The sequence below is a fragment of the Castor canadensis genome, chromosome 4, assembly GCF_047511655.1.
Source record: "Castor canadensis chromosome 4, mCasCan1.hap1v2, whole genome shotgun sequence".
Lineage (NCBI taxonomy): Eukaryota > Metazoa > Chordata > Mammalia > Rodentia > Castoridae > Castor > Castor canadensis.
In genome coordinates this window covers 130182983-130209265 of record NC_133389.1, presented here as the reverse complement: position 1 = coordinate 130209265, position 26283 = coordinate 130182983, and the positions used below count along the sequence as shown (strand labels likewise).

General features: G+C 39.2%; 1 protein-coding gene across 1 annotated transcript in view; it reads left to right on the top strand.

Annotated features, from left to right (window-relative positions):
• The window catches only part of Pde11a (phosphodiesterase 11A), a 376507-nt gene that overhangs the window by 327244 nt on the left and 22980 nt on the right, over nt 1-26283 (top strand). Inside the window, exons 17-19 of the mRNA XM_074071157.1 lie at nt 3948-4011; nt 10702-10776; nt 15525-15608. Of these exons, the coding sequence (XP_073927258.1) occupies nt 3948-4011; nt 10702-10776; nt 15525-15608 (223 nt within the window). The remainder of the gene's footprint in view (nt 1-3947; nt 4012-10701; nt 10777-15524; nt 15609-26283) is intronic.

Sequence of the window (26283 nt, the reverse complement as noted above, 5' to 3'; positions counted from 1 at the left end):
ACTGTTTCATGTGAATTTTCTGTTAATTTTAACATAAGTTATATACTTAAATACCAATCTGAGCTTATTTTGGCACCAAACTCTATCTATGACTCTAATTTTTTCCATGCCCATATCTCAGCATCTTTTAGAGTTGCACAATAGTCTAAAATATGGAGATAGCGCAGAGTGGTTAGCCATTCCTCTCCTGAGGACTTAAGCCTGTGAAATGTGCTTTCTGCTCCCTTAGAGGTCACTGGTCACCTCCCAGTATCAAATCCTGCGACCTTCCTTCTTTTCAGCTTGCTGATCTCTTTAGAGCCCCTAATCGAATGGCCTCTCCTTCCTTACATTTCTCTTCAGCCTTGGATTCTGCAAAGCCAGGGTGTCCTGCAGTTTCTGCTTTCTTTCTGACTCTTCCTGTCTTTCTGACTCTTCCTGTCTTTGTCCTGCACTAGCCCTCCTCTTTCTTCCCCTAAAGGTAACCAACCGTCCCCTAGACCTAGTTTTGCTTTGCTTCTCTTATTCCTCAGCGTCCTCATGTTTTCAACTACTGTCTTCTCAGATGACTCCCAGCTGGCTTCTTGGGCAAAGGCTGTCTTCTCAGCTCCACTCCTAAAGTGCCAGCATCTCCACCTGGATGTTTTCTTAAGGAGGTTTTCAAACCTTTTTGGCAGGGAACCCGCATCAGAAAGAAATACCTTATTTGGAAGCACTGTGTGTAAAGTGGAGATGTTCCAGGCAGTCTCCTCTGCCCTCGAGTCTATCCTCCCTCCTCCAGTGCATGGTCTGACTCTGACCCTCTGATTGTGGTGCCCCGTGGCCAGGCCTCTGCTGAAGCACTGTCTGTAGAGAACTTAAAAAAAATAATAAAACCAACCCATTTGCTTTTAATCATCACCATATGCCAGAAATTCTGAACAAAGTCAACAATGAACTATTCTTCCCGGAAGAAAGTCTTTGCTTGGTATAAATTCTACACAATTGCTGAGGTTACTGTTAAGAGTCAAAATAACTGTCAGGAAAGCTTCAAGTTAGCACACGTTTATTCCTTGTCCTTCTGTTGTGCATGTAATGTAAGCTAAATCCAAGAGTGCCCAGTAATACAGTGGCACCTGTGACACAGGTGATTCAGCTACATACTTCGCAGAGTGCATTCCCCTTTGGAACCTTTTGAACTCACTCCAGATATAGTTCACGCCTCCAATCTTGCAGAGCTTATGCTTTTACATGACATATGCAGAATAAACAATGATAGCACCATGATGGGAAAGAAGAAGAAACATAACTTGAGTTTCTTCTAGTCTTTCATTTTATGTGACCACTTGTGGTTTTTATTTGTGTTTAAAATTTTAAATGGTGAAATGGAATGCAAACTGCAAGGTGCAATATATTTTTGTTTGGTAAGTGCAGACTTCAGCTCATATATGACATTTTTTACTGAATTTGAGTATATCTTTTAAAGTACATTAAATGCCTTTTAAGTTGATGATTGTTTTAAACTACACAACCACTGAAGAAAATAACAATTACCCCAAGATCACTATTGGAATAGTTTTGTCATATAAATGACAGGTATATTAAAAATGATCTTCTGAGAGTATCAGATATGCTAACTACACAACTATTCTTTTCCCACTCCACATAGGACAGAAATCATTGTGCCCACCTTCTTCCAGGCCATTCATTCGATTGTACCGAACTGATTGACCCAAATTAACAGTAAATTGGACTAGACTTAAACAATTGGTACAAACTCCCTCCCTGCCCATTTACTTTAGTAATGAACTTTCACTTTTTGCAGAAGCTTGATCTAAAAATTAAGATACAACTGTGCATTCATCTCCTCCAGTTCTTCCTTCATAACCTGGCATTTCTGCTCCTGCCCTTCCTGTTTTAGGCTCCCATCAATTTATGCTTCCAGCTGCTCTCCTTCACTCTCTCTCTTTACTCAAATGATCTTAAGTTTTCTCCCTAAAGTTCTAATCAGGTTCCTCCTGAGTCCTCAACCTTAAATGACTTCCCAGTACCAACTGAATAAAGGTTTCGGCCACTCCATCCTTCCTACCTCCCAGCCTCTTCCGTCCTCTCTATATGGACTTTCTGACCGCCCCCCCTCCCCACAGAGTATTTATTGGAATAAAGGTTCTTCTGTCAGACTCTGTGAAGACAGAGTCTTCACATGTCCTAGCTGTTATAACTTTGGTCAAGTTTCCTAACCTTCTGAGCTGTAATTTTTTACATGTAAAATGGAGATAATAATAGTATCCTTAACTAATGAAGAAACTATGTCAGTCACCCTGAAGTGGCTGCTTAGTAAATGCTAGCTATTAGAATTATTGTCACCTGAGCACATCGCAGATACACAAGAAACTTGTTAATCAACTGATTAAGGTGATATGAATCTAAGAAGTTATAAATGAACAATTGAATAGAACTAAGTAATTATCCAAATTGTGATCCAAGTAAGCAACATTTAGGGGATTGTTTCCCGTTGAGGAGACCCTACAGAGTCCTATGTGTCACCCACAGTCTTGGTTCCTTAGGTACCTTAAAGAACCTAAAATGAGAAGCATTCTAGTGTAGTGAGATGGAGTCTGATAACTTTGTAATAAGCACAGAATGGTGAATCCTTTACTCACCTGGAGAAAGTTACTTAATCTCTCCATGCTTTTGCTTACTTACTTGTAAATAACAATGATAACTCCTGCCTTTGAGGATGGGGATGAGGATTTGCTTAGCTAGTAGTTAGTCTGAGTTAAGGAAGCACTTAGTACAGAGGTAGGTGCATGGTGAGCACTGTACAAGTGCTTGTTACAGAAGATCAAAAATGAAGACTAGACTGATTTGTCTCTCTTCACATAATGCTTAACACACCGATGTTGGGAGTTAGCTCCTTCTTAAATGCTTCTCCTATCAGAGAGGGCTGCTGATGCTGGTGTTGCCTGTTCTGCCTTGAATGACCTGTTGTTATCTGCCCTCCTGCTTGCTCCCTGTAGGGTTTCCTGGGGAAGTTATACAAACCTGCACTACAGTGGAGCCTGCTCTGCCATGTGGGCTGCAGACATGTTTTTAAGGCATTGGGATCTGCTGGGTAGAAAACATTAACATCTGACAGCACGACAGCTCTCTGCCCATTAACAACAAATCCTTTCTTCCAAAAGCAGTCAGGCAAGATGTGCTCTCTCAGCTCAAATCGTGTATTGCTTTGCATCGCAGACTGCTGGTTTTAGCGCAAAAAAAGCAAATTCTTGACAAAGAGTGTGCCTTGTTTTTCCCTCTCCCACCACAGCAAATTATAATGCGTACAACTTGAATTAGTCCCGTTTTTCCTTGGTTCAGTGAGAATCCTAGTTAAGCCTGTCCCTCAAAAATCTGACTCAAATCATTTCTGTGTTTTCTTACGTGCTCACATGAGTGAAAGCAGTAGCTGAGTATAAAACATGGTGGGAGTCAGGTAGTAAACTAGAGCGACACTGTATGGCTCTCACCCATAAATCTTAGCTCCATGGAACCCATGGAAATGAAAGCGCTCCTTCCATGGCATGTGCCTCACCTCTGATGTGGGTTTTCTTCCCTTCCCATCAATCAATGATAAGATGGTAAATAGATTCACTGGCCATTTATATAGTGTTATAGACTGATTCCCTTGCTTATAGTTTAAAAAACATTGTCCATTATACATTATTTTACACCAGGCTCAGGTGTAGAGAAAAGTGTTTTGCTTTCCTTGATTTGCTGCAGACAAAACAAAAGGGAAGATGTGTGAGTGCTTTGTCTTCTAAGCAGGGTGGCCACACGATGGAGATTCGGAACACAAGGACTATAAACAGTGCTGCCCCTTGTTGAGAGAAAGAAGATGTGAGCTGGCCTCACTTTCATTTTACTTATTTATGTATCTAGGACAGGTTTGTTTAGGAATGCAACAAAGGATTATTCAGGCTGTTTTGTTTGGTTCTGTTTTTCAGATCAATGTTAATGACAGCCTGTGACCTTGGAGCCGTGACCAAACCGTGGGAGATCTCCAGACAGGCAAGTGGTGATTAATGGCAGGGCTCAGCAGAGAAGGGAATGGGGGGCAGGGGGAGGGGGAGACATGACAATATTCCCAGAGCCCTGACTACCAGGCACTGAAACCCTAGTCGATTTGCATCAGTATTAACACAGCAGCAGGCTTAGTCGCAACACAGTTCATTGTGCTTCCACTGAGCAAAAATATTTCTGCCTGTAAGATTTTTGCAATGTGTTAAATCTGAATAACACTTTGACCATTTCTTAAGGCAAGCATTTAAAAAATGGTGTTTTTGAGTCATGCCTTCGCACAAGGTCCTACTTTTCACATTTTAAAAAAAGGTGGTTAAAAATGAAATTCTATACTTCCTTTTCAATACTACTTAGATAGCAGAGATATCTATGACCAAATTGTACATTATCCAATTTAATTTGTTCTACAAAAATCATACCTTGACACCTATCTATTTTCACTGCCCCAAAACATTAGCTTTATGGCAACAATAGTTTTCAGTCAAGTAACTACCCAACTCAAGATTCTTGGTTATTAATAGTATTTATGAGTTAATAGCTCTTTAACTTTTCTCTCTCTTTTTTTATTTAATTTTTAATTTTTTGAGATGGGATCGTGCTATGTTGCTCAGGCTCAAGTGATCTTCCCACCTCAGCCTCCCAAGTGCTGGGACTACCAACTGGCTATTAAACTTTATGAAGCACCTAGTATGTGAACCATGGGGCCCAAACAGTAACTTGGTATATTAAGGCTGACATTAAAGTGACAGAGGCCAATAGGAGAAGGGGACCAGGAACTAGAGAAAAGGTTAGTTCGAGAAGAATTAATTTAGAAGGTAACACACATGTACAGGAAGGCAATGCAAGTCAACTCCCTGTATAGCTATCCTTATCTCAACTAGCAAAATCCCTTGGTCCTTCCTATTATTGCTTATACTCTCTCTTCAACAAAATTAGAGATAAGATAGTTTCTGCCTGGTAGCGAGGGGGTAGTGGGGGAGAGGGAGGGAGTGGGGGGTGGGTAAGGGAGGGAGTGGGGAGAAGGGGGGAGAAATGACCCAAACATTGTATGCACGTATGAATAAAAGAAAAAATAAAAAAATTTTAAAAAACACTATGGCAAAAAAAAGGCTGACATTATAGGAAAAATAAGATACATTTCATACATCAATAAATAACTGCTTTGTGCATATTATCTCATTTAATCCTTAAAAACACCTTTAACATAGGTATAGTTAATATAGTAGGCTGAATAATGGCCATGGAAGGTACCAGATGCTAATCCTAAAACCTATAATCATTACCTGAGGATAGCATCTCTATCTCTACAGATGTGATTAAAGAATCTGACTGGGGAGATGAACCTAGATTAGCCAGGAGAGCCCTGAATTCAATCACAAGTGTTCTTGTAAGAAAGAACAGAGGGAGATCTCACATTTAAAAGAAGGCAATGAGAAGCCAAGGCAGAAACTGAAAGCCAGAGTGCCGACAGTAACCAGAAACTGTAAGAGACAAGGAACAGATTCTCTCCTGGAACCCCCAGAGGGAGCATAGCCCATCAATCCCTAGAACTCTGCACAGTGAACTAATTCCTATTGTCTTAGCCACCAAGTTTGGGGTAACTTTTGCCATCTTTAGGAAATATAGTTATCATCCTCATTTCACAAATGGGAATAATGAGGCTTAAGAAGGATTAGTAGCCTGGAATCCTACAACTTTTAGGTGGTGGAGGTAAAAATGAGACTGTAGCAGATTAGGCTTCAAGACTTCATTTTTCATAATGTTTTAGACCTTGCTACACAGGATGCATCAATTGCAGTTTCAGTGATTCAGTGTGTCCACAAACTAAACTAAACCCAAAACCTTCTGCCTTAAAACAAATTGCTCGTGAATATGTGCATCCAAGGTTGGCTGTCACTCTGTCTTCATTCTGGTCTGGGCTGATGAAGGCACCACTATCTGGATCATTCTGTCAGAGGCACTGGTAATTAAATGCCCCCCTTCAACAATTCATTTGCCCAAACTTGTCACATGACCCCACTCTACCAAGAAGAACAATCCTTCCATGTGCTCAGCAAGTAGAAAGCTAGAAATTGGTGAAAGCATGTCTACCACAGTTTACCCTTCTAATCACCAAAAATATGACTTGCTCTCCTTCTTACCAACAAAATATACTCTTCCTCTCCTCAGGGAAGACAACCCAAATGGCCTATCAGCCAGGGCATCGAACTCAAAGTCCAGAATCTCTAGAGTATGTGTACTTGCCTCTATAACAGGTCTGAGTACAAATTAGAGACCCAAAGTACAGAGTCTAACATCCACCTCAAACATAAAATATCATCATAGCACTCCCATTCAGCAAGGGAGGAGATGAGGAACATTTTTAGTTAGTGGTCCAAAGTAATCCTAAATTTCCCCTCGGCATATACTATGAGGGCTCGCCATAGTGTATGGAGATTCCAGTGGAATGATTCCAGTGTGTGGGCCTGATTCCAGTGGAGGTGTTTCCCAGTTCATTATTTTCCATAGCCTTTCTATCCTTCCCAGAGAATTATTCCTTTTCCATTGTCCTTCTCATTACCTGAAGGTCAAGCAGCTTTCTCAACCTGCTTCTACAAAAGGTTGAGGGCCCAAGGCTTATTTTATATTGTCACAGTCTTGTGGTTTCTTTAGTGTTAAAAGTCCCTTAAACATTTAATCAGCTTCCTATGTCTCTGATTCTAGTCATTTCCATTTACCAATAATCATATCCACAGTTCTCTTCTATACAAGCATCTTAGATTCTTTGCATTTTTTTGCTTCCTTACACTCAAGAATAAAGAAATATAAAAGTAATATATTCTTTCTTTCTCTCTCATGACTTAATTTGTAGTATCTTGGGCCTCACAGGCTTTAGTGAGAGAACCATGTAGTTAAGTCATTTCTATGAGCCATTTTTTATCCAGTTAAAAAAATTGCTGCACATCACCTAATTGAATCAGCTTAAATTATTGGGGTGCTAGCCATACCTTTATTGGATTCTCACTTTAAGACTTAATTGATGCTTCTCATTTAAAACATCTTAATTTTAACTTTTAGTGTTTGAAATCGAGAAGCAGCAGCATCTTCCATCTTTGCAAGATCCAAATTTCTTTAAATTCCCTTTCTTTTCTAGTTATAAACTTGTGGATCCTTTTCTGAGCTTGCTTTGTGCAACACCTAGGGGAGATAGTCAATACCAACTACTGCCTGCTACTAACATTTTGTTTTCCAAGCTCTTCTCCTAAGAGTACAAGTTCAGGAAGAATGTTATTAGCTTTATTTCAGTGACAATTGTACAAAATTGTGTGACATTTGTGTCATCCTGATAGCCTCACCTGACCACCAAGCTAATGCTATATATCTTAGGGTACATTATTACTTTCTTTTCTTTTTTAACATGAGCTTCTTGTTTCCTTGCTAATTTTTGTACTAATTGATTTTAGCCTAGGTTTTGCTGCAATAACAAATACATCCTGAAATTTCAGTTGCTTCATGATAAACAGAGCTTTTTTTCTTGCTCAGTGTTATGCAAACCAGGCAGTTTTTTTTTTAGTGCTCTTCTCTGTTTGAGCTCTGACTTCAATTTCAGTGTGACATGTTTAAAGTCACAGAAAGTCACATAAAACTAGGTAGCTGAAGAATTTGCGTGGTTGAGTAGCAACTTTTAACATCTCTGCCCTCCATGTGGGAAAGTAAAGTTTGAAAATAGACTGAAGAGAAGAGGTAGGTGACTCTTCCAGGAATTGAGAAAGTGTAGTATTGGGGTGGATGCTATGATAGGGATGGAAGTGTGTGTGTGTGTGTGTGTGTGTGTGTGTGTGTGTGTGTGTGTGTACGTGTGTAAAGTGGGAGGAAGTTAGGTGAATTGGGGGTGAGTATAGGAGACTGGAAAGGGAGTGGGGCTAGGCATGAAGTGCCAGGGTCTTCAGAAACCCCAGTGACTAAGAGGAGCAGTAGCCCATCTGGGACATGAAAGTGACAAGCAAGGTACTTGGAAGAAAAGCAATTCCTGCCCTGACATTTTAGATCAACTTGGGAGGTCCAATAGATGCTTGTAGGTGGTCTTCTTAGTTACTGAAATAAACATTTTTTTAGATGTTTTGCTGATAGTGCAGAACACTAATAAGTGTTCAAGGAAATAAAACACAAGACCATGTTTTTGCAAATGCTTCCATGAGGAAGCTTGTCACACAGCTTCTAAGCTGAAAAACTCATTCGTGTTTGTCTCCAAATTGAATAGATTAAGATATTTTAAAAACTATACTCATTTCTTGACTTTAGGAAGCATTTGGACAAAAATTAGGACCTTTTAAAAAATATTTTTAAAAATTTATATATAAAATATATTTATATATTTTAAAATGTAAATATATTTCAACTTCCTGGATGTCATTTTTCTGAATTCCTTTCCAAAATGCCTGCTTTTTTATTTTTTGGTATTAACTGAGGTCTATTCTTTTCCTTCCTCAGACACAGGACTGTAAGCACGTGGAGTTCCCCAGGGATCCCCCAAGGCCTGAGTAGCTGCTCAATCTCCTTTAATAAAATTCAATCAGGAACTACTTAATGTTCCTGTGTGGATTTTAAGTACAAACAAAACAGTAGTACAAGTTAAGCTATAAAATAAGCATAGGGGAGATACACAGAACCTCTTTAGAAAGAGTCAGGACAGGATTTTGTCTTAATTTCTTTGCTTTCCAGGGACTACAGACCTATGCAGCACTCCCACCTTGGGGTGCCTGATGTGCATATTTACAGTCTTTAATGCAAAAGAGCAGCTTCAGAGCCAGCTGAGGGAGAGTTCTGAGTACTGAATTAATGAGGAAATCCCTAAGGGGACCATTTCTTCTTTCAAGGAAGACCAGAGAAAGGAGAGAGGCCTGGAGTGATAAAAGCAAAGGTAGTAGAGGAGAGAAGTGAATCAAGTCCTAGAGAACACAGCACACAAGCAAAGGGACTGTGGTCAGAGGTTGGAGGGAGAGTGGTCTTTTGAGTTGTAGTTCCAACTACTTTTAAAAATTAGCATATGTTAATTGAACAGATGATTTCATCGTGATATTCCTCTATATACATATGATGTACTTTGATCATATGATCTTATTTATCCCCTCAGTTACTCTCTTACCCTGCACTCCTACCTGCCCCTCTTTTTATCTCACAGTTTTAATGGATTTCATTTTGCTATTTTCATAATACATATAATGCACTTTGATCATACTCACCCCCCACTGCCCTCTTCTTTCTCCCTCCCTCCTTCCCTTCCTTCCTCTTGGTTCAGATTTTGCTTATAAATGAACATGTGACATTTATCTTTCTGAGTCTGTCTTATCTTGCTTAACATGATATTCTTCAGCTCCATCCATGTTCCTGCAAAAGACATAATTTCATTCTTTTTTATGGTTGAATAATGCTCCATTATGCATACATATCACATTTTCTTTATCCATTCATCAGTAATTCTCACTGCTTTCATGGAGTTGAATTCTTGAAAGGGACCTTTATTTCTTATTTAAAATGTTAGAAATCTGACCTTACTGGATATTCATTTTCTTTATAAATAACTCCATACTTGCTTCTCTCAGATTTGTGCATGTGTGTGTGTGTCTGAGTTTGATTTTGTATTTAAGTTTTATCTGTGATCCATCTCTTGAGATACATGTAAATAAGTTATCTTGATTTTGTGTAGTTGACCAAAATTAAACCCATTTCACCTTTGACAGACTGAGAACCTTATCTTTATGAGAGCCTGGAATGAAGAAAAACTAGTTTGAGGAGCCAGGATTTCTGGCCATCAATTGTCTAAGTTCTTTTTCTACACTTCCAGTATTTTGTAAATCCAGTTAGTTCATTCAGCTATTTCCTAGGTGCCCAACATAGTGTTGTTGGAAATACCTGTTCAACCTTATCTGTTATGTCAATTTGCTTTCAAAAAATTTATGAATGATCCTGAGAAGTGCAGGCTTGGAGAAAAGAAAATAATCCCTTTAGCTGGGGTGCTGATCATCCATACTAATGGATGAAAGGTAGGAAAATACAGGTCTCTGTGGTTTGGGACACAATAACCATTCTGTTGTGCTTATATCAACTAGGTCCTGATGCATATTAATACTTTCAGTACATAGATTCTGGTCTATGTTTTTTGAACTGTATCATTACACACTTTACAAGTCTGATGTGAACTGGGAAGCTAGCATTAGTCCTGCCCCTTGAAGGGAGCAGAAGACATCCTATAGTTATCCCTTCCAGAGTGTACACAAATATTAGTAAGAAGGGAGTTACAGAAGACTTGTGATGGTAAGATGAAGACAGACTAAATAAAAGTATATAACAGCATAAAGAATCTACATAGAAACAACTAAAAATTGGTTATCATTATGTAATATAATAATAATATAAATTATTATTAGATTATTATTAGTTCCACTTTTCTGTAAAGGAACTTTTCCTGAATTATCTATTGGCACACATCTAAAAATACATTACACAAGTTCTCATTAAAAGGAAATCAGTTTCATTGATTAAATTCTGCAACACCTTCAAATACAAAAGGTTAATATACTTCCTCATAAGCATTTTAAATGATGGTCTGTGTTGAAGATGATCCCTCTGTACATAAGCCAGAAATAATGTCTGAGTCTCGTGGCAAACTACAAATAAGTTAAAGTATTTCTGTTTCAGGTGGCTGAACTTGTAACCAGTGAGTTCTTTGAACAAGGAGATCGGGAGAGATCAGAACTTAAACTCACTCCTTCAGTAAGTCCATTCTTTCATTATCATGTATTTTTTACCCTTCTTAATGACATTTTCACAAATCACAATTTGAAAATGAAAAAGACTAAGAAGGGATTTAAGGAAAGACTCTTGAAAGTTTCAAGCTTTAATTAAGCTTAAATGCTAAACACTCTTAATTCCCAGGTTTCTGATTAAGAGTGCTGAGCTACTTAACAAGCATTTCCTGAGCACTCACAATGGGGCACACAGTAGGCACAAGAGAGGAAGTGCAAGGTGTAGTTGAGTCATTCAAGCCCAGTGCTGGCATTTCATACGTGTCTACTTTGGAACAGAAATAAATACATCAAAAAATTAAAGGCAAACTGTCCACCCTTCAGGAGCAGAGTTTTATATCCCAGTTTTGAACTTACAAAATCTCACAAGCAAATCATTTCAGGTCTACTTCTTTTCTTCGTTTACAAAATGAAGAGTTTCACCTGGGAAACAGGTGCTGGTGCTTGGAATGCTCTTTGTGCTGGACTTAACCATTCAGTTTTCATTTGAGAATCTTGAGGCTCAAGATAGACGAAAGGCACAAATGCCTCGGTCACCCGCCTCAGGAAGGGGCAGCCTCTTTATTCCTAATAAATTATTTGCCAAAAACCAGAGAGCCCTGCCACTTTGAGAGTGGTGCAAAGCATTTTCAAGCCAGGCAGCACAGCACCGTAGGTTCAGTGAAGCCCAGGTAATGTGCTATGGTCAAGAATGTCTGTTTTTGAGGATTCAAATCAACTGAGTCTTGGACATTTGGAGGTACTTGTAAGATCTCTGAGTTTTCAGCACCTTACTTTTCTGACATTTAAAAGCAAGAAAAAGCAGAACCATCTTGAATAGTTGCACCCATTTGAAGTCAGAACTACCAGTCTTATTCAAGTTGACTATCCTTAACCAGTTGCTTACTTACAAAAGGTCACATGACTATCTAGTCTGTACCAATTATTTTCATTTTCAAAGCAGCATCAATTTATACAGTGTTCAAAATATCCTTTCTTTTTTGGTGGCATCACCAAATTGGGTTATAAAAATAAAGAGATTAGAAAAATAAAAAAATAAAGAGATTAGGATGCATACAGTTCACATGTAAAAACCTAATATAACCTAAATTTCTCTCTTACATACCTAATTTAAAATAAAACCTTTTCCCTCCTTTTAAAAACTGTTTCAGAGACATCTCTGAAGGATTTACAATGCAGAATTACCACAGATCATTTAGTCAAATGAAAAAAATATATGAGTAAACTGCCAGTATTGGTGAGCAGGCAGGTGCAGTAGGGCAGCACTTTATCTGTAGGCTCAGGTAAGACCTTTTCTGAAGAGAGAAATAAAATTAATTTTGTGGTAGAAACAGCTCTAAATGCCCCTCTCTCCTCACAAAAGGCTGCTTACCACAGCTAATGATCGTGTCTTCAGGAGGGGCCTGGCTGTTAGGGCAGGGTTGTCCGTCTTTAGTTGTTTTCCAGAAACTTCTAGAAGTGCATGCACCTGGAGTGGACACCACTATATCCAGTATCCCTGGACTTTTAAGAGGACAGTTGTCCTGGTGCTCTCCTCCTCCCCAGGTGTCATGGTCCAGTAACTGAGACAAAGGCTCATCTAGACCATACCACAGGGCTAATACCAGAAGCAGCAAGTCAGTTGATAAAATCTGCTTCAGTACTTCCAGGAACCAAGCATGAAGTTGAGCGCTGTGTATCTAGAAGTGAGCAAGACACCATCTTCCTTGCCTCCGTGGACCTTGTGGGAAATGCAGATATTAAGTAAATAATCACTAATACTCAATTACAGGATGCAAAATGCTGTAAAGGGAGAGCACAGGACAATGTGGTACCTCGTGCTCATTTTTCTTGCATGAACACTGAATAAACAGTGACTAGTCCAGGAATAAACCTGTACAATTACAGTCAACTGATTTCAGCATGAATGTCAAGACAATTCAGTGGGAGAAAATAATCTTTTCAAAAAATGGTTCAGGGACCGCTAGCTATTCACAGGCAAAAAGAAGGAAGTTGGTGCCCTGCCTCTCACATACCCCAAAACAAACTCAAATTGGATCATAGACCTAAATATAAATACTAAAACAGTAAAACTCTGAAGAAAATATAAATATAAATCTTATGGATTTGATTCAGCCATGTTGTCTTAGATATATATGACACCGAAAGCACAAGAGACAAAAGCTAAAATGGCCCAGAGATGTTGAATTGGGCTTCATCAAAATTAAATTGAACTTTATCAATATTAGAAACTTTTGTGTCTCAAAGGACACTATAAAGAAAGTGAAAAGACAATCTAGCAAATGTGAGAAATTATTTACAATTGAATAGCTGATATGTGTCTAGTATTTAGAATATGGAAAGAACTATTATAACACAACAGAAAGACAAATAATTCAGTTTTTTAAATTGGCAAAGAAAATATGTAAATGGCCAATAAGCACCTGAAAAGAGTCTCAAAATCATTAGCTAACAGGAAAATGTATGTTGAAATCACAATGAGATACCACTTCACACCCACTGAGGGGGCTATAACTAAAAAGACTGACAATAACAAGTGTTGGTGAGGTGCTAGAGAACTAGGAACTTCATGTATTGCTGGCAGGGATGTAAGATAGTGAAGCTGCTTTGAAAAACAATTTGCAATTCTTCAGAAAATTAAACATGAAGTTACTGTATGATCCAGGAATTAAACTTCTAGGTATCTCTCCAAAGGAAATGAAAGCATGCATCCACACAAAAACCTGCACATGAATGTTTATAGCAGCATTATTTATGATAGTCAAAAAGTGGAAACAACACAAGTGTACATCAACTGATAAATAAAATATGGTATGTCTATACAATGAAATACCATTAAAAAAAAAGAATCAAATATAATGCATGCTACATGGGTGAACCTTGAACCTTATGCTAAATAAAAGAAGTCAGTCACAAAAGATTACGTATCATATGATTCCATTTATATGAGATGTGTATTTGGGAGAAAATGAAGTTTCTGCTATTGATATGGTGGTTTTATTTGGAGACGATTAACATGTTCTAAAAGTGATGGTGGTAACAGCTGTACAACTGTGAAAATACTACAAAACTATTTGTATATAATACCCACCAGAAACAGCATAACTAAATAAGCAAATAGTTCAGATAGCAAGGAGAGCTATGGCTTGGATATGGTGTGTCTGTGTCTCCCAGGGTTTCATGTATTGAAATTTCATCCCCTTTATGAGGTATTAGGAAGGTGGAAACTTAATCTGCACTATTCAGAGTGTGGGACCTTAGGGAGGTGATTAGGATTGGTTAAGGTCATCAGGGTGGCTTTACAAGAAGGGGGAGAAATGCCAGAAGACACCCATGTGTACTACCTGCCTCTTACCATGTGGTGCTCTATGCTGCTCAGGACTGCCAGGAAGAAGTGCCCTCAAATTGTGTCCTCAAACCTCCAGAACTATGAGTTAAATAAACCTATTTTCTTTACAAAGTTTTTCAGCCTTCGGTATTTTGTTATAGTAACACAAAACTGACTAGTAACAGGATATTTTTAAAGAACATTTTAAACTAAGACTCGTGTAATTCACAAGAACTGTCACTTTCTCCAGCATATTTCATACTCTTCCCTGAATTTTTCATATTATAAGGGTGTACAGAGGCTATGGGTATTGGTGACCTACTCCCTAGTTTAGAGATATTTTCCTCAGATTTGGTAGCTTTGGGGCAGTGTGATTTCTGCCCCACACACTACCACCATGGTTCATAAATCTTAAGAATATGGGCTTTTCCAATATCTCTAGGCCAGGGGGACCTGCTCTGATAACATATAAGGACACCAAAATGATGTGGATGTCACATTCTATCTACCTGAAAAGATACAACCTCCTCTAAGACAGGAAGGTGAGATGAGTTCTAACTAGGTAGTGCCCCTCTTCCAGATCAATAAGGGCACAAGTAGCTTCTTATTCTTTAAGAACAAGGGGAGAAACATTCTCACTGGAGTAGAATTGGCTGTGTTTATTGAAGGAATCCATTTTAACTCTCCAATTCCAATTAAGTGTTTCTCTTGGCAAGTCTTCCAACAGAAGTAAGTCACTTCTTTTTTTCCAAAAATATGCCTAAATTATATCAAACACTAAATTATATTAAACACAAATCACATTATAAAGTTTAAAGACTGGGAATGAAGAAAGAATGAATGTTTCCCACCATCGTCCATCCAATGATCAGTAAATACTTAGAAACTTCTCAGCGAAAGAACCTTATTAAAAATACACATGATTGTCAAACTAACATCTCACCCTTAAAAACTAATATAGCTCTACTTAAAATAAAATTGTTTTTAAAGATATTTTTCAATCGACCCTCCCTTTCACTATAGAAACAAAGGCCTGCATTATTTTTGTGACAAAAATATATATATCTCCTTTCTCCCTTGACTTGTACCCAATTCCCAGTGACCTGATGACTTGATTTAGTAGTCGTTACCTGTATCTGACAACAGATTTTGGCCCTAAAGAGTTGTATGCTATAAAGTTCAAATAAATTCACTTATAAACCTCATTTTAAAAAGATGAAAATACTTTATTTTTCATCATAGATAAAAGAAAAGAAAGTATGTGCAAAGATTGATTATGATTTATGAAGTGTTCAGTTGGTAAAAATTGGACCATTGTGGCAATGTTTGACAAAGCACCTATAAGATATTCTGGTGTAATAAAGCAAGGATCTCTTTTCCCATTCTAGGCTATTTTTGACCGGAACCGGAAAGATGAACTGCCTCGGTTGCAATTGGAATGGATTGATAGCATCTGCATGCCCTTGTATCAGGTAATCTTGATTTGGGAGGGTCTGTATGTCCTAACTGAGCTAGAAAAGGAAGCGTGTGAGGCAGGCGCTTTTGGAAGCATTAGTTTTAGGAGGTCCTTTTAGGGTATGTACTTTGCTGCAAACTCAAATGCAGTTTGTCTTTTCTCAGATTTCTGACCCAAGAGCTGGTAGTAGGAAGCTGGAGACCTGAGTTCTCCACCACTTCTACCAGGAAATCTCCATGGGCCTCGTTTCCTTCATCTATAAACCAGGAATAATATTTTATCTCTGTATTTCCCAAATCGTCTCCTATGGAATACAAATATGCAGCCATTGTCTAACACCCATTGCTTCAAACACAGCTCACAGGCCTAATTACTAAGGAAACTCCATATAGCATGTTAAAATACTGAAGACTTGGTGAAGTATTGCACAAAATAAACACACTTCACCTTGATTAACTCTGAGTTTCTCAAATATATTTGACCATGGAAATTTTTATTCTACTTTTTCTTTTACTAATGTTGTTTGAGACACGAGGGTTTCATTAAACTTGGTTTTCTGCTCTGACATATAGTCTGGACCACCAGGCTTTGTAAGGCACTCTCCATCCTCAAAATCTGCCTCTCTCTGAGATGCATGTGACATATGCCCACCAGTGAATTCTGAGTGAGCTACACTAATGACTTCTAGCTCTGCTATCTGGTGTGCAAAGCCTGCTCCTGGCAAGGAGACCAGTGTCAGCTTTGAATGGTTCACACTCCGCTATTTGAGTACGTATCAGTGCTGGCATCCGTTAACACTAACAGTTTAGTGTATACTGGCTTTTAATTCCACTGCTAAGCATTTGCTTTTATCGGTAAAAACCTGGCGAGTGTTTTACCCCTGATCTAGCTCAATCAGGCTGAGCTGTGTTCCTAACTTCAAAGTGGGAAACATGCAGGGAAAGCAAAACCTCTTTAGTTTCTCACTCTATGTATCTTCATTAGGAACACAGTATTGTTTTTTAAGGACTTCACAACCATTAAGTCTCAAACTTATCTACCACTTTATTTTCAGTACTTTTAGGAACTGCTGAGGCTTGTCTCAGTACCCTGAAAAAAAAACAAAAACAAAAACAAATTAGAACATTGTCTTGATGATGGAAATGTAATTTTTAATAACAATAAATAGCAAAAGTAAATTATTTTTGTTTTATATGATCCATTTAATGCTTGGTAGCATAAAATTAGCCAGATATGGCTTTAAAATAATCGAAAATAAATTATTTTAGTTACAAATGATCATAATGTTCTCTCATTTAAAAATGAAAGACTGGGGAAAATTTAGAATGATTTATACTTCACTGTTAAGGGAATCCTCAACTTTCTTTTCATCCTGTCTGCTCCTCCCATCCTGATGTCTCTATTGGGAAGTCCACAGCTACTGGGTCAGGTATCTCTTATTTTGCTAAATTGACCTTGACTGAGTTATGTTTTAACATAAGGTAACATTGAATTAAATTTGATGTTACTTGTTTCTCTTTGTACACTTAGACTACAAATGGGATGAATAAATTATTCTTTCAATTGACAATTTTCTTTTACTGGGGCTGTTTATTTTGGGGTACTAGTTTGCAAAGCTACTTTGGAGTGAACCAAAAGTATACATACTCTTCCCATATGATTAGTTATAGTAAATGGTGGAAAGAACATTCGTGTGCTTAATTTAATTGTTTCACAGATGATTCACAATTATTTGGGCTCATCACACACTTCCTATTAAACGCTTTGAAATCTTCAGGTTAAAAAGGAAGCAGTTGAATTTAAACTGAAAATAGTAGTGTTGAGGATTTAGGGAGTAATATTTCCACATCACATGAGCTATCATCCTGATTTTTCACATCTGTTTTACTTTACTACTCATCTATGACGTTAGATACATCTGCTATTTTTATCTGCAGGGAATTAACACATAGAAAGGTTAAGTAAGGCACCTACCATGTTAGAGTTTTATCCTGTTCACCTTGACCTTTGCTTCGGTGTAATGGCTTTCAACTTTCCCACTCCTAATTTCTCCTGGGGGAAACATGGGGAAAAAAGGTCACATTCATAGTTCCCCTCTGGTACCTTCTCATTTAACAGAGGATGAAAATCTTGCTCTTTTTTTATTTCCTTAGCACCACTATTCTTTTTAATGTCATAATTCATTTGTACATTCTTCATAAGGCTTTGAAACCAACTTTTCAAAGAGCCCTCAAACTGAAGATGTAGTGAGAGTTTACTCTCTCTGGGGCATCCTGATTTTGTTCCATCTCATGCAGTGTGTGTTTCCCCACTATTTAACTGGATAATCTCCAGAAATGGAGTTGGTTTACTGAACAGGAGTCTCCATTAGTGGGAAGACAAAATCTTAAGGAAATAACAAGCAAGGAAAGTCACGATATGACACTGGTCACTTAGGTAAAATATATGAGAGAACTCAGGTTGTTGCTGAAAGGCCATTTTGAGGTTTTGAACATACCAGTGAACTGATAAGGAGCCTGAGGGGTAGAGGCAAATGGGGACATGTGTGAGTGGCAACAATCCTTTCTATGACTGGGCTGAAATGACAAGGTCTGAAATACAGAACTGGTAGGAACCCAGTTTGGTCTTCCTAATTGACCAGAAGATATGACAAAAGGGCACAGGTTAGTATATGGAGACAAAGAATGTCCCTTCTGGTGGCCAAAGCCCTAACACCAAGTTGGAGGTACAAGAACATCATGTAGAGCCCAAGCAAACATACTCTCTTGGAGAGAGCTGGTACCATCCTGCAGGTGGAGCAGCGTGGACAGATGAAGTCTGGAGAGGGTAGAGGCTGCTTCAGGGGTACAGGGTACAGGTGTGGGACAGAGCAGGCAGGGGAGGGGAGCATGTACATGCGGCTGAGATGCAAATATGGTTTTAGTACAGTTGTTTTACTTCATTGACTTTCACTGGGTAATTCGATTTCACTTTCTGCTTACGTTCTTGGGTGCTGAGCTTTGTCTCTGCTCTGAGCAAAGAATAAACACTACTGCTACCAGCAGGTACATGAAGGGCCCCTTATTTGTATGACTAGGTAGGAACTCACACCAGTGCACTTGGATGTCCATTGCATTGCAAATCAAACTATCTGTGGGATAGCTTCATTTTTCAGTAAATTTGTGATTGTGTTGAAGGAAAGCAATGAGGAACTCCCTCTCCTCCAAAATAATCTACTCATAAGGAAGTTACCAAAGTAACCAAGTAATTGAATGTGACTGACAGAAAATATATGAAGACATATAGGCCTGGGGTACAATTCAGTGGTAGAGCACTTGCCTAGGAGATGTGAGGTCATGGGTTCCATCCCCAGCACAGCAATAAATAAATAAATACATGCATGCATATCAATAAAGCCAAAAACAATGGTTGGTGGGTTCTGTTGCACTGATGTATTATAAAACAGAGAGGATGACTGGTTTGATGTAAAGTGGAGCAATGAGCAAGCATCTATGTCATTGCATTAGCTCTCACTGCATGCCAGGTGGCAGGGGCATGAAGACCACATAATGGAGACTTAGATCATTATATAGGAGATAAGGAAACAAATGTGAGTAGATAGTGCTCCAGGACTTGCTCATCTTTTTAATCTTAAGGTTCCAAATTTTCCTTGGAAGAGAGAGAGACAGAGAGAGAGAGACAGAGAGAGAGAGAGAAGGTGAAGAAGAAGAAGAAGAAGAAGAAGAAGAAGAAGAAGAAGAAGAAGAAGAAGAAGAAGAAGAAGAAGAGAGGAAGAAAGAGGAAGAAGAAGAAGAAGAAGAAGAAGAAGAAGAAGAAGAAGAAGAGAGGAAGAAAGAGGAAGAAGAAGAAAAGAAGGAGGAGGGAAAAAAGAAAGAAGAGAAAGAGAGAGAGAGAGAATAGTCCTAACAGACAGAAGTCATGATTTATCTGTGACAGCATTTTAATCAGAAAGCACATAGGAAGCTGAGAGTGGGCAGGGAACCATCCAAGCGAAGTCCCCAAGAGAAGACTAAAGCCCTGGTTAGTTAGCTCTGTCCTAGCAGGGTATCTCCAAGGAATGAGTTGACATCTGATTCCCGTGCTTTCTGCTGTCTTTGCACCCTGCTGGGGAGCCATTAGCCTGCTGCTCAACATCTTTGGAAGAAAAAAAAGTAAGAAATAAGTAGAAAAAAAAGATAGCATCAAAGTTTGAAGTCATTGGCACAGAGCCTTAGGGATAAACAGAAACCCTGATGTCACAGAAGCATTCTGAGCTTCTCTCTGTAGGAGTAAAGTAAGTTTCTGCCCCTTATTTTCATTCTCAACTTAAACCTCAATGTACCTAGAATGTCAATGATGCACACAGGTATTATAAATTTTCTGTTTGTTAATGATTGAGGGATTTAATTTTTATTATGAACATAATCAGATTTACAGCTTATCCCAAACCGACTTTTGATTTGGGGTGGATTTTCTCACAGATAATGCAAAAGGGCTAGACCTGGGCAGCATCTAGCCAGAAAAATACTGTCTTCATTAAGAGAAGGAAAATTTTGGTCAAAATAGGGCAATTCGTTATAAAAATGTCATAAGGTTTCTGCAATAGGCAGGGCTTCTGATGTTAAGATTACAACAAACTAACTTTTTTCTGTTTCCAGTTGTAATGTTCACTTTGGAAAATCCATTCCACCTGATGCAGTTATTAATGTGCTCTCTGGAAAGGGCAAGAAAAGTCATTTTTAAAATACACTTGAAACTGTAGAGACTGAGTTAGAAATTTGATAAACTGGAAAAGAGGATATAAAGTGCTACTGTAGGACAATATGTCTGGATACAGATAAAAGTACTTTAAAGACAACTCAGTGTTGCCCAAGTGGCTTGTGACCAATTTAAAAAGAAAAAAAGAAGAACTAATGAGCACAGAGTGACTCATGAGAGCATAAAATCATGTGCTCTTATAAAGCCTACAAGGAATGGAATGTGGATGGAGAGAAGAGAACAGCTTCATCACATATTTTTTAGGAAGGAAGGAAGGAAGAAAAGGAAGGAAGGAAGGAAAGGAAGGAAAGAAAGGAAGGAAGGAAAGGAAGGAGGGGAAGAAGGGGCATGGCTGTGGGTATGAGTGTTTTGGGTGAACCTTGGCCACTAGCCCAGGCTGCTGAAGTTTGTGGTCCCTATAGCGCCTCTGTGGCTCCCCGCACCTCGACAATTTCCTGCTCAGTTCTAGTCAACTGGTTCTTTCTGCATTTGTCTAGTCCCTCTGGGGCACCCATAGACTCCCAACTACTTTCCCTTCACCCTGTGCACACAACTTTCTGAGCCCTTTCTAACATGCTGCCTGGGTAGTGCCCAACTTCCTTTAGGAAAATTCTGTAATTTTCCTGAATTAGGTTTGAGATTCAAGCCATGCCCAAGGAACATGGAGGCAGGATGCCCACTTCTGATCTCCTTCCCTTCTCAGTCCTCTTCTTCCTCCTCCTCTCCTCTTTCCTTCTCCTCTCTTCCTCCCCTTTCCCGAACACCCACAATGGAAATTTTTTTTAGTTTCCTTTCTCTTGTCTGAAGGGAACTGTCCTTATATTATGGTTGGTCCCTGCTGTGCTCTCCCTGCAAAAGCTACGCAGTGAGCTGGATGCTCTGACTTAGCCAGATTTGGTTCCTTGCAGGGAGAGGGGCATTCTGGAATTTAGAAATCTCTCACCACACAAAACTGACACACAGTTTTCAAAGCTGAATATAAACTTGCTGTTTCTAGCTGGAATCCACCATTTGCCTGAAGGAGGGAAGGGAAGCCAGCTGAGTTAATGGGTGGGGAGCCTCAGGCACTGAGTTAAACAGAATAAAAAATGCATTGGTTTCATATTTTCAAAATATCATCCTTGTTACACATACTATCCCAAAGCTGAGTGCCAGTAGTTCCAGGTGTTATTCTATGCACTAGTCAAAATAGGAATAGAAGAAATATACAAACAAAAGGTCAGTTTTATGTAATTAACAGACCCCTCCCCTACAGACTGTCTTCCAAACTTGTGCCTAAATGATCTTTCTGAATTAAAAAAGGGAAGGAAAGAAGGAAGGAAGAAAGAAAGGAAGGGTCTGCTTAGAAGTCTCAGGTTACTACTGAAGATACCTTCCAGGCTCCTTGGTTTAGCACTGAAGACCCCTCATTCCATTCTGAATCCCCTCCTCCCCATCCTACTCCCATCTTTTGGCCTCATCTTCTGTCACCTGCCCACTTGCTTACCCACGCATCCTTTGCCCCAAAGCACAGGACTCATTAAACCCTTCGTCCATCTTTCCTTGCCTTCGCCTGTGCTTCCCTCCCTCTCCTCTCTGCCAGCAGCACATCAGCCCAAACTGTTGCTTCCTCTGTAAAACCTTCATTTGTGCTCAGCATTCCATGGCACTCTCTCCATCTCTTCCTCATCACACCTAACACTGTATTGTCACTATTGCTCTTCTCCAAAAGATAGGTTTCTTGGAACCTCCCTACTCCTGGCAACTTGCACAGCACCTAACACATTAGCAATGCACAGTAAATGTTTGCTGAATGAATGAGTGAAGAGAGGAAAAGCGAATGATGGGATGCAGTACCGCAGGTTAATTATGGCAGTAGAATGTGCGAAGTAAGGTTATAATGTCATTTTAAGTTATCACCTATAAATATAAAAACCCTTTCATCAGAGTATGCACTGTTATCTTCCTGTCCATAATATAAAGTATATGGTCTATGATATCTTTTTAGAAAGTAGTTTAGGTCTCATCATGGTTGAACTAGCCCTTAATTCTACTGTAAAGGATCAGTTTATAGCCGTGAATTTTTCAGCTAGGAAAAATTTTCTTTTATCCAGCATTGCCAGAAAATGTAGTTATTTTTATTTTCAAGCTAGCACATGTCAGACATAGATTTCAAGGAATTATGTGGTATAGTGTATACATATGTTTTTAAGAAATTAAAATACAATAAAATGTACTAAATTTATCAGGATTAAAAGTCAATGCTTTTTGATTTCGATGACTTTTCAGATTCTCTAGTGCCTAACAGTTATCAATACAAATCTCAAATACTAATGTGCACTGCAGGATGGAGCGCTCATTAATAAAAGGGCAGTGAAGTCTATGTCACTTCTGCCTCCTGCCTCACCTGCCTGACACCTTGCAGGTGAAGTCATCTGACACCCTCATAGTTCTTGCTGAACATCTGATGTGTCAGGATGTTTGGCTTTGTAGAGACATTTCTGTCTTCAAATATGTGTTTGACTTGGTAAAGCAACCAGCTCTATGTATACTTTCTTATAAATAAAATGGCCTTTAATTTGTTTTTCATGCAATCTTTTAAAAAAATCCTGTTCTTTATACAGTAGTACTTGATGTATTCTATTCATGTGTATTTTATGAGCTCAAAAACTGCCATCATGAATCTGTATTAAAATCCTAGAATCTGATGAAATATTTATGACACACTCCCTAATAAGGTTTTTGAGGATAGAATTTAAGATAAGATCTACTTCTCCATATCCAGCAGACCAACATAAATCACTCTTTTAAGAGTGTTTCTGCTTTGAAATGAGGAAGCTCAAAGTCACTTAACTCCAAATCCATACAAGGTATGGAATGTTGCCTTTACTTAAGTTACTTTCCAGTTCCTCTAGGAAGAATACTTGAAAAGCTGGTTTATTTCTTCTTCAGGGCCCTCTCTTCTTTTCAGAGGGAAGGAAGGATGGAAGGAAGGAAGGAAGGAAGGAAGGAAGGAAGGAAGGAAGGAAGGAAGGAAGGAAGGAAGGAAGAAAGGAACTGTTAGTCAAATAGAAATGGAAGTGAAGGGGAGAAGAAAGGAAAAGGGACAAGGAAAGAAAATTCCATTTTTCTTAACTGGTATATGAAAAAAAGACCTCTTTTGATTTAAAATGAAATTAAAGACTTCTGTTGGACTGAGATTTTGGAAAAGAAAGTCAATATTAGAGTCGTACAGATACCAGAATATCCTTACACATACTTTTCAGTAAGCAGACATTTATCAGATACTGACTGTATTTGCTACTGGATGAGGGCTTAAATTTTAAGGTTTACAAAGTACTTTATATACAGGATAACCCAAGTCTGTGAAGGAAGAAAGGACTTCGGCGGGGATCCTACAGTACCTTGCAGGGTGATTTTTACAGATGAGGAAACTAAAACACAAAGAAGCTACTGGGACTAGTGTGAAACAGTCAATCCAGGGAAGAGACAGAATTTCCAAGCCAGATCCTCTGGGTCCAGCTGTTTGTGCTGCCCTCTCCCACCAACCTGCCCTGGAGGTGTGAAAGGTGATTCCATTTTGCCCAGCAATACTCTACCTTTGTAAACCCCTTATTTACAAAACAAAACCGAATCCTTCAGAGGGGGGATATAGGGACCTAAATAGAGATGCCTAGTGGAATGACGGGCTAACAGATTCTGTTTAGCTGCTGATCTTATCAAAATATTTTAAGAAAAAATTGTCCTTGATGTAACGCCTGTAAAGTGGGTTGATGTTGCCAATTAAAGATGGTAGATTGGCTCACAAGTTTATCTCCTCCTCCTTTCTGAGAATCCCATTAAGTTTATAAGAGTTGGGGAGTTTTTGTAGAAGTCATAAACTCCCTTGGACAATGGGAAAAGGCTGAAAGAATTTTGAGAATGATAGAAAAGCCTAAGTTGCCTTGACAGACTGTTAGTATGAATGTTAAAGACTCTGCTGTCTCAAAGGAACTGAAAAAGAGTGGGAAAACATATATCACCTGAGAAAATGTCATGAGCAGACTGTTAGGTCAAACAAGAGCCCCAGCATTCTCCCACTCCTCTGATGCCCCTTCACACAACTGTCCACATGAAAACATCTCCCCTAAGCATACTCTGGCATTCTCCTTTGATCCTATAATACAAAGTTCATAAGATGACTGCACTCCTACAGAATTTCCACATTATCTGTTGACTTAGCAGCCTAGTATTCCAGTCAGATGACCTGTCATAATTTACTCACGTGTTCCCTTAATTCCTAATAGAGGTAACTCTGAAGCAAGCACCTTTGTTCAATACTTTATGGACAAATTTAATATTATCAAGTGTGATTAGAAGCAATAAAGCTGTATTTCTTTTTGAAAAAAAAGATACGTCTGAAGGAAACAGAAGATGTCCTCAAATATTGGAAGGTGAAAGGGAAGTAACATCCCAGAATGTCCAGGAAGGGGTAGCGGTAGGAAGTCAGCTGATCTGTCTTTAAGAAGCAGCTCCTGAGAGGCTCAGGATAGAGAGGGGCAGATAGCCCAGAGTGGCGATCTCCATGTCCTGGGACTACTTACTGCAGCAAAGCACTGCAAACTGGGTGGCTTAGAACAACAGAATCATACCCTTTCCCAACTCTGAGGCTAGAATCAAGGTGTCAGCAGGCTCAGTTTCTTCAGAAGGCTCTGTGGGAGAATATGCCCCAGGAACTCAGCTTCTGGTGACTGCTACAGTCCATAACACTCCTTGGCTTGTAGATGCATCACTTCAATTTCTGTGTCTTCACCTGATCTTTACATAAAGGCATCAAGCATTAGATTTAGAGCCCATCCTGACCCACTGTGATCTCATCTTCTCTAGACAACATCTTCAACATCTTCCAACATCTGCAGAGACCCTATTCCCAAGTAAGGTCACATTCACGGGTGCCAGGGGTTAGGACATGCACTTATCTTTGGGAAGGATGCCATTCTTGCACAACAGTGAGGATGAGTGAGGCATGAGCCTAGAATCAAGAGGGAAGGTTGGAAGTTGGTATATGGGGCCTCAAGAATCTCCCACAACCCACTTCAGCCAGGTAAACAGCCTCTGTAACCACTGGCAGTTGAAACACTGATAGGGAGAACTCATAGCTGAAATGAAAAGTCTGTGAAATGACCAGGACTGGATCCCACATACCTTCCTCCTCTGCACCTATAAAGCCAGCAGCCAGATATTCCAGAAGCAGAAAGATACTATTCCTCCCCAGGGGAACATAAGAGTCAGAGGAAGACCAGCATGTACTTGCATTGGGGAGTGAATCAGCTCCCTGCAGGATACCCTGAAATGACACCTGCCAACTGACAATCAGTGCTCTCTCATTTGCCTGCCTTCCTCCCCCTACATCCTATGTTGAATAAGACTTCTAGGGTCTTGCCTTTAACAATGTATGAACAAGTAAAGGCCACAGAATATTTGAGGAAAAACTCCAATGCAAAAGAATATACACAAATCAAAAAGCATGAAAGAAAAGCGTATACAGGAACACAGAAAACAAAAGACAATATCAAAAATCCCTCTAATATCATCAAAAAGATTAGAAACTTGTTACAAAACAAGACTAAGATGCCGGGCCAGGGGTGGGAGGGTGTGGTCATTTTCTATTACTTTCTACTTGCAATGTCATTATTTTCACCCTCTTCTGTATTGGAAGGAGTGATTGCCTCATTAATACCCTTGTCATTCTCAGGGGCCCCTCCCCAGACTCACCCCACAATCCCATCCTCCATCTCCCAGGTCACCATCTAAAGCAGGTAAGACGACCTCACTCACCTGTTCAGAATCCTTTGGCCCTTTCCTCCCCATTGTTGGAGGAAAACATCTACTTACCTGACTGCCTGGGACCCCAGGGACTGCTTCAGCAACACAGCTAGTGCACTGGGGTGACAGAAATGGGAAAATTTGGTTTGCCCCATTGCTGCTAGAAAGGT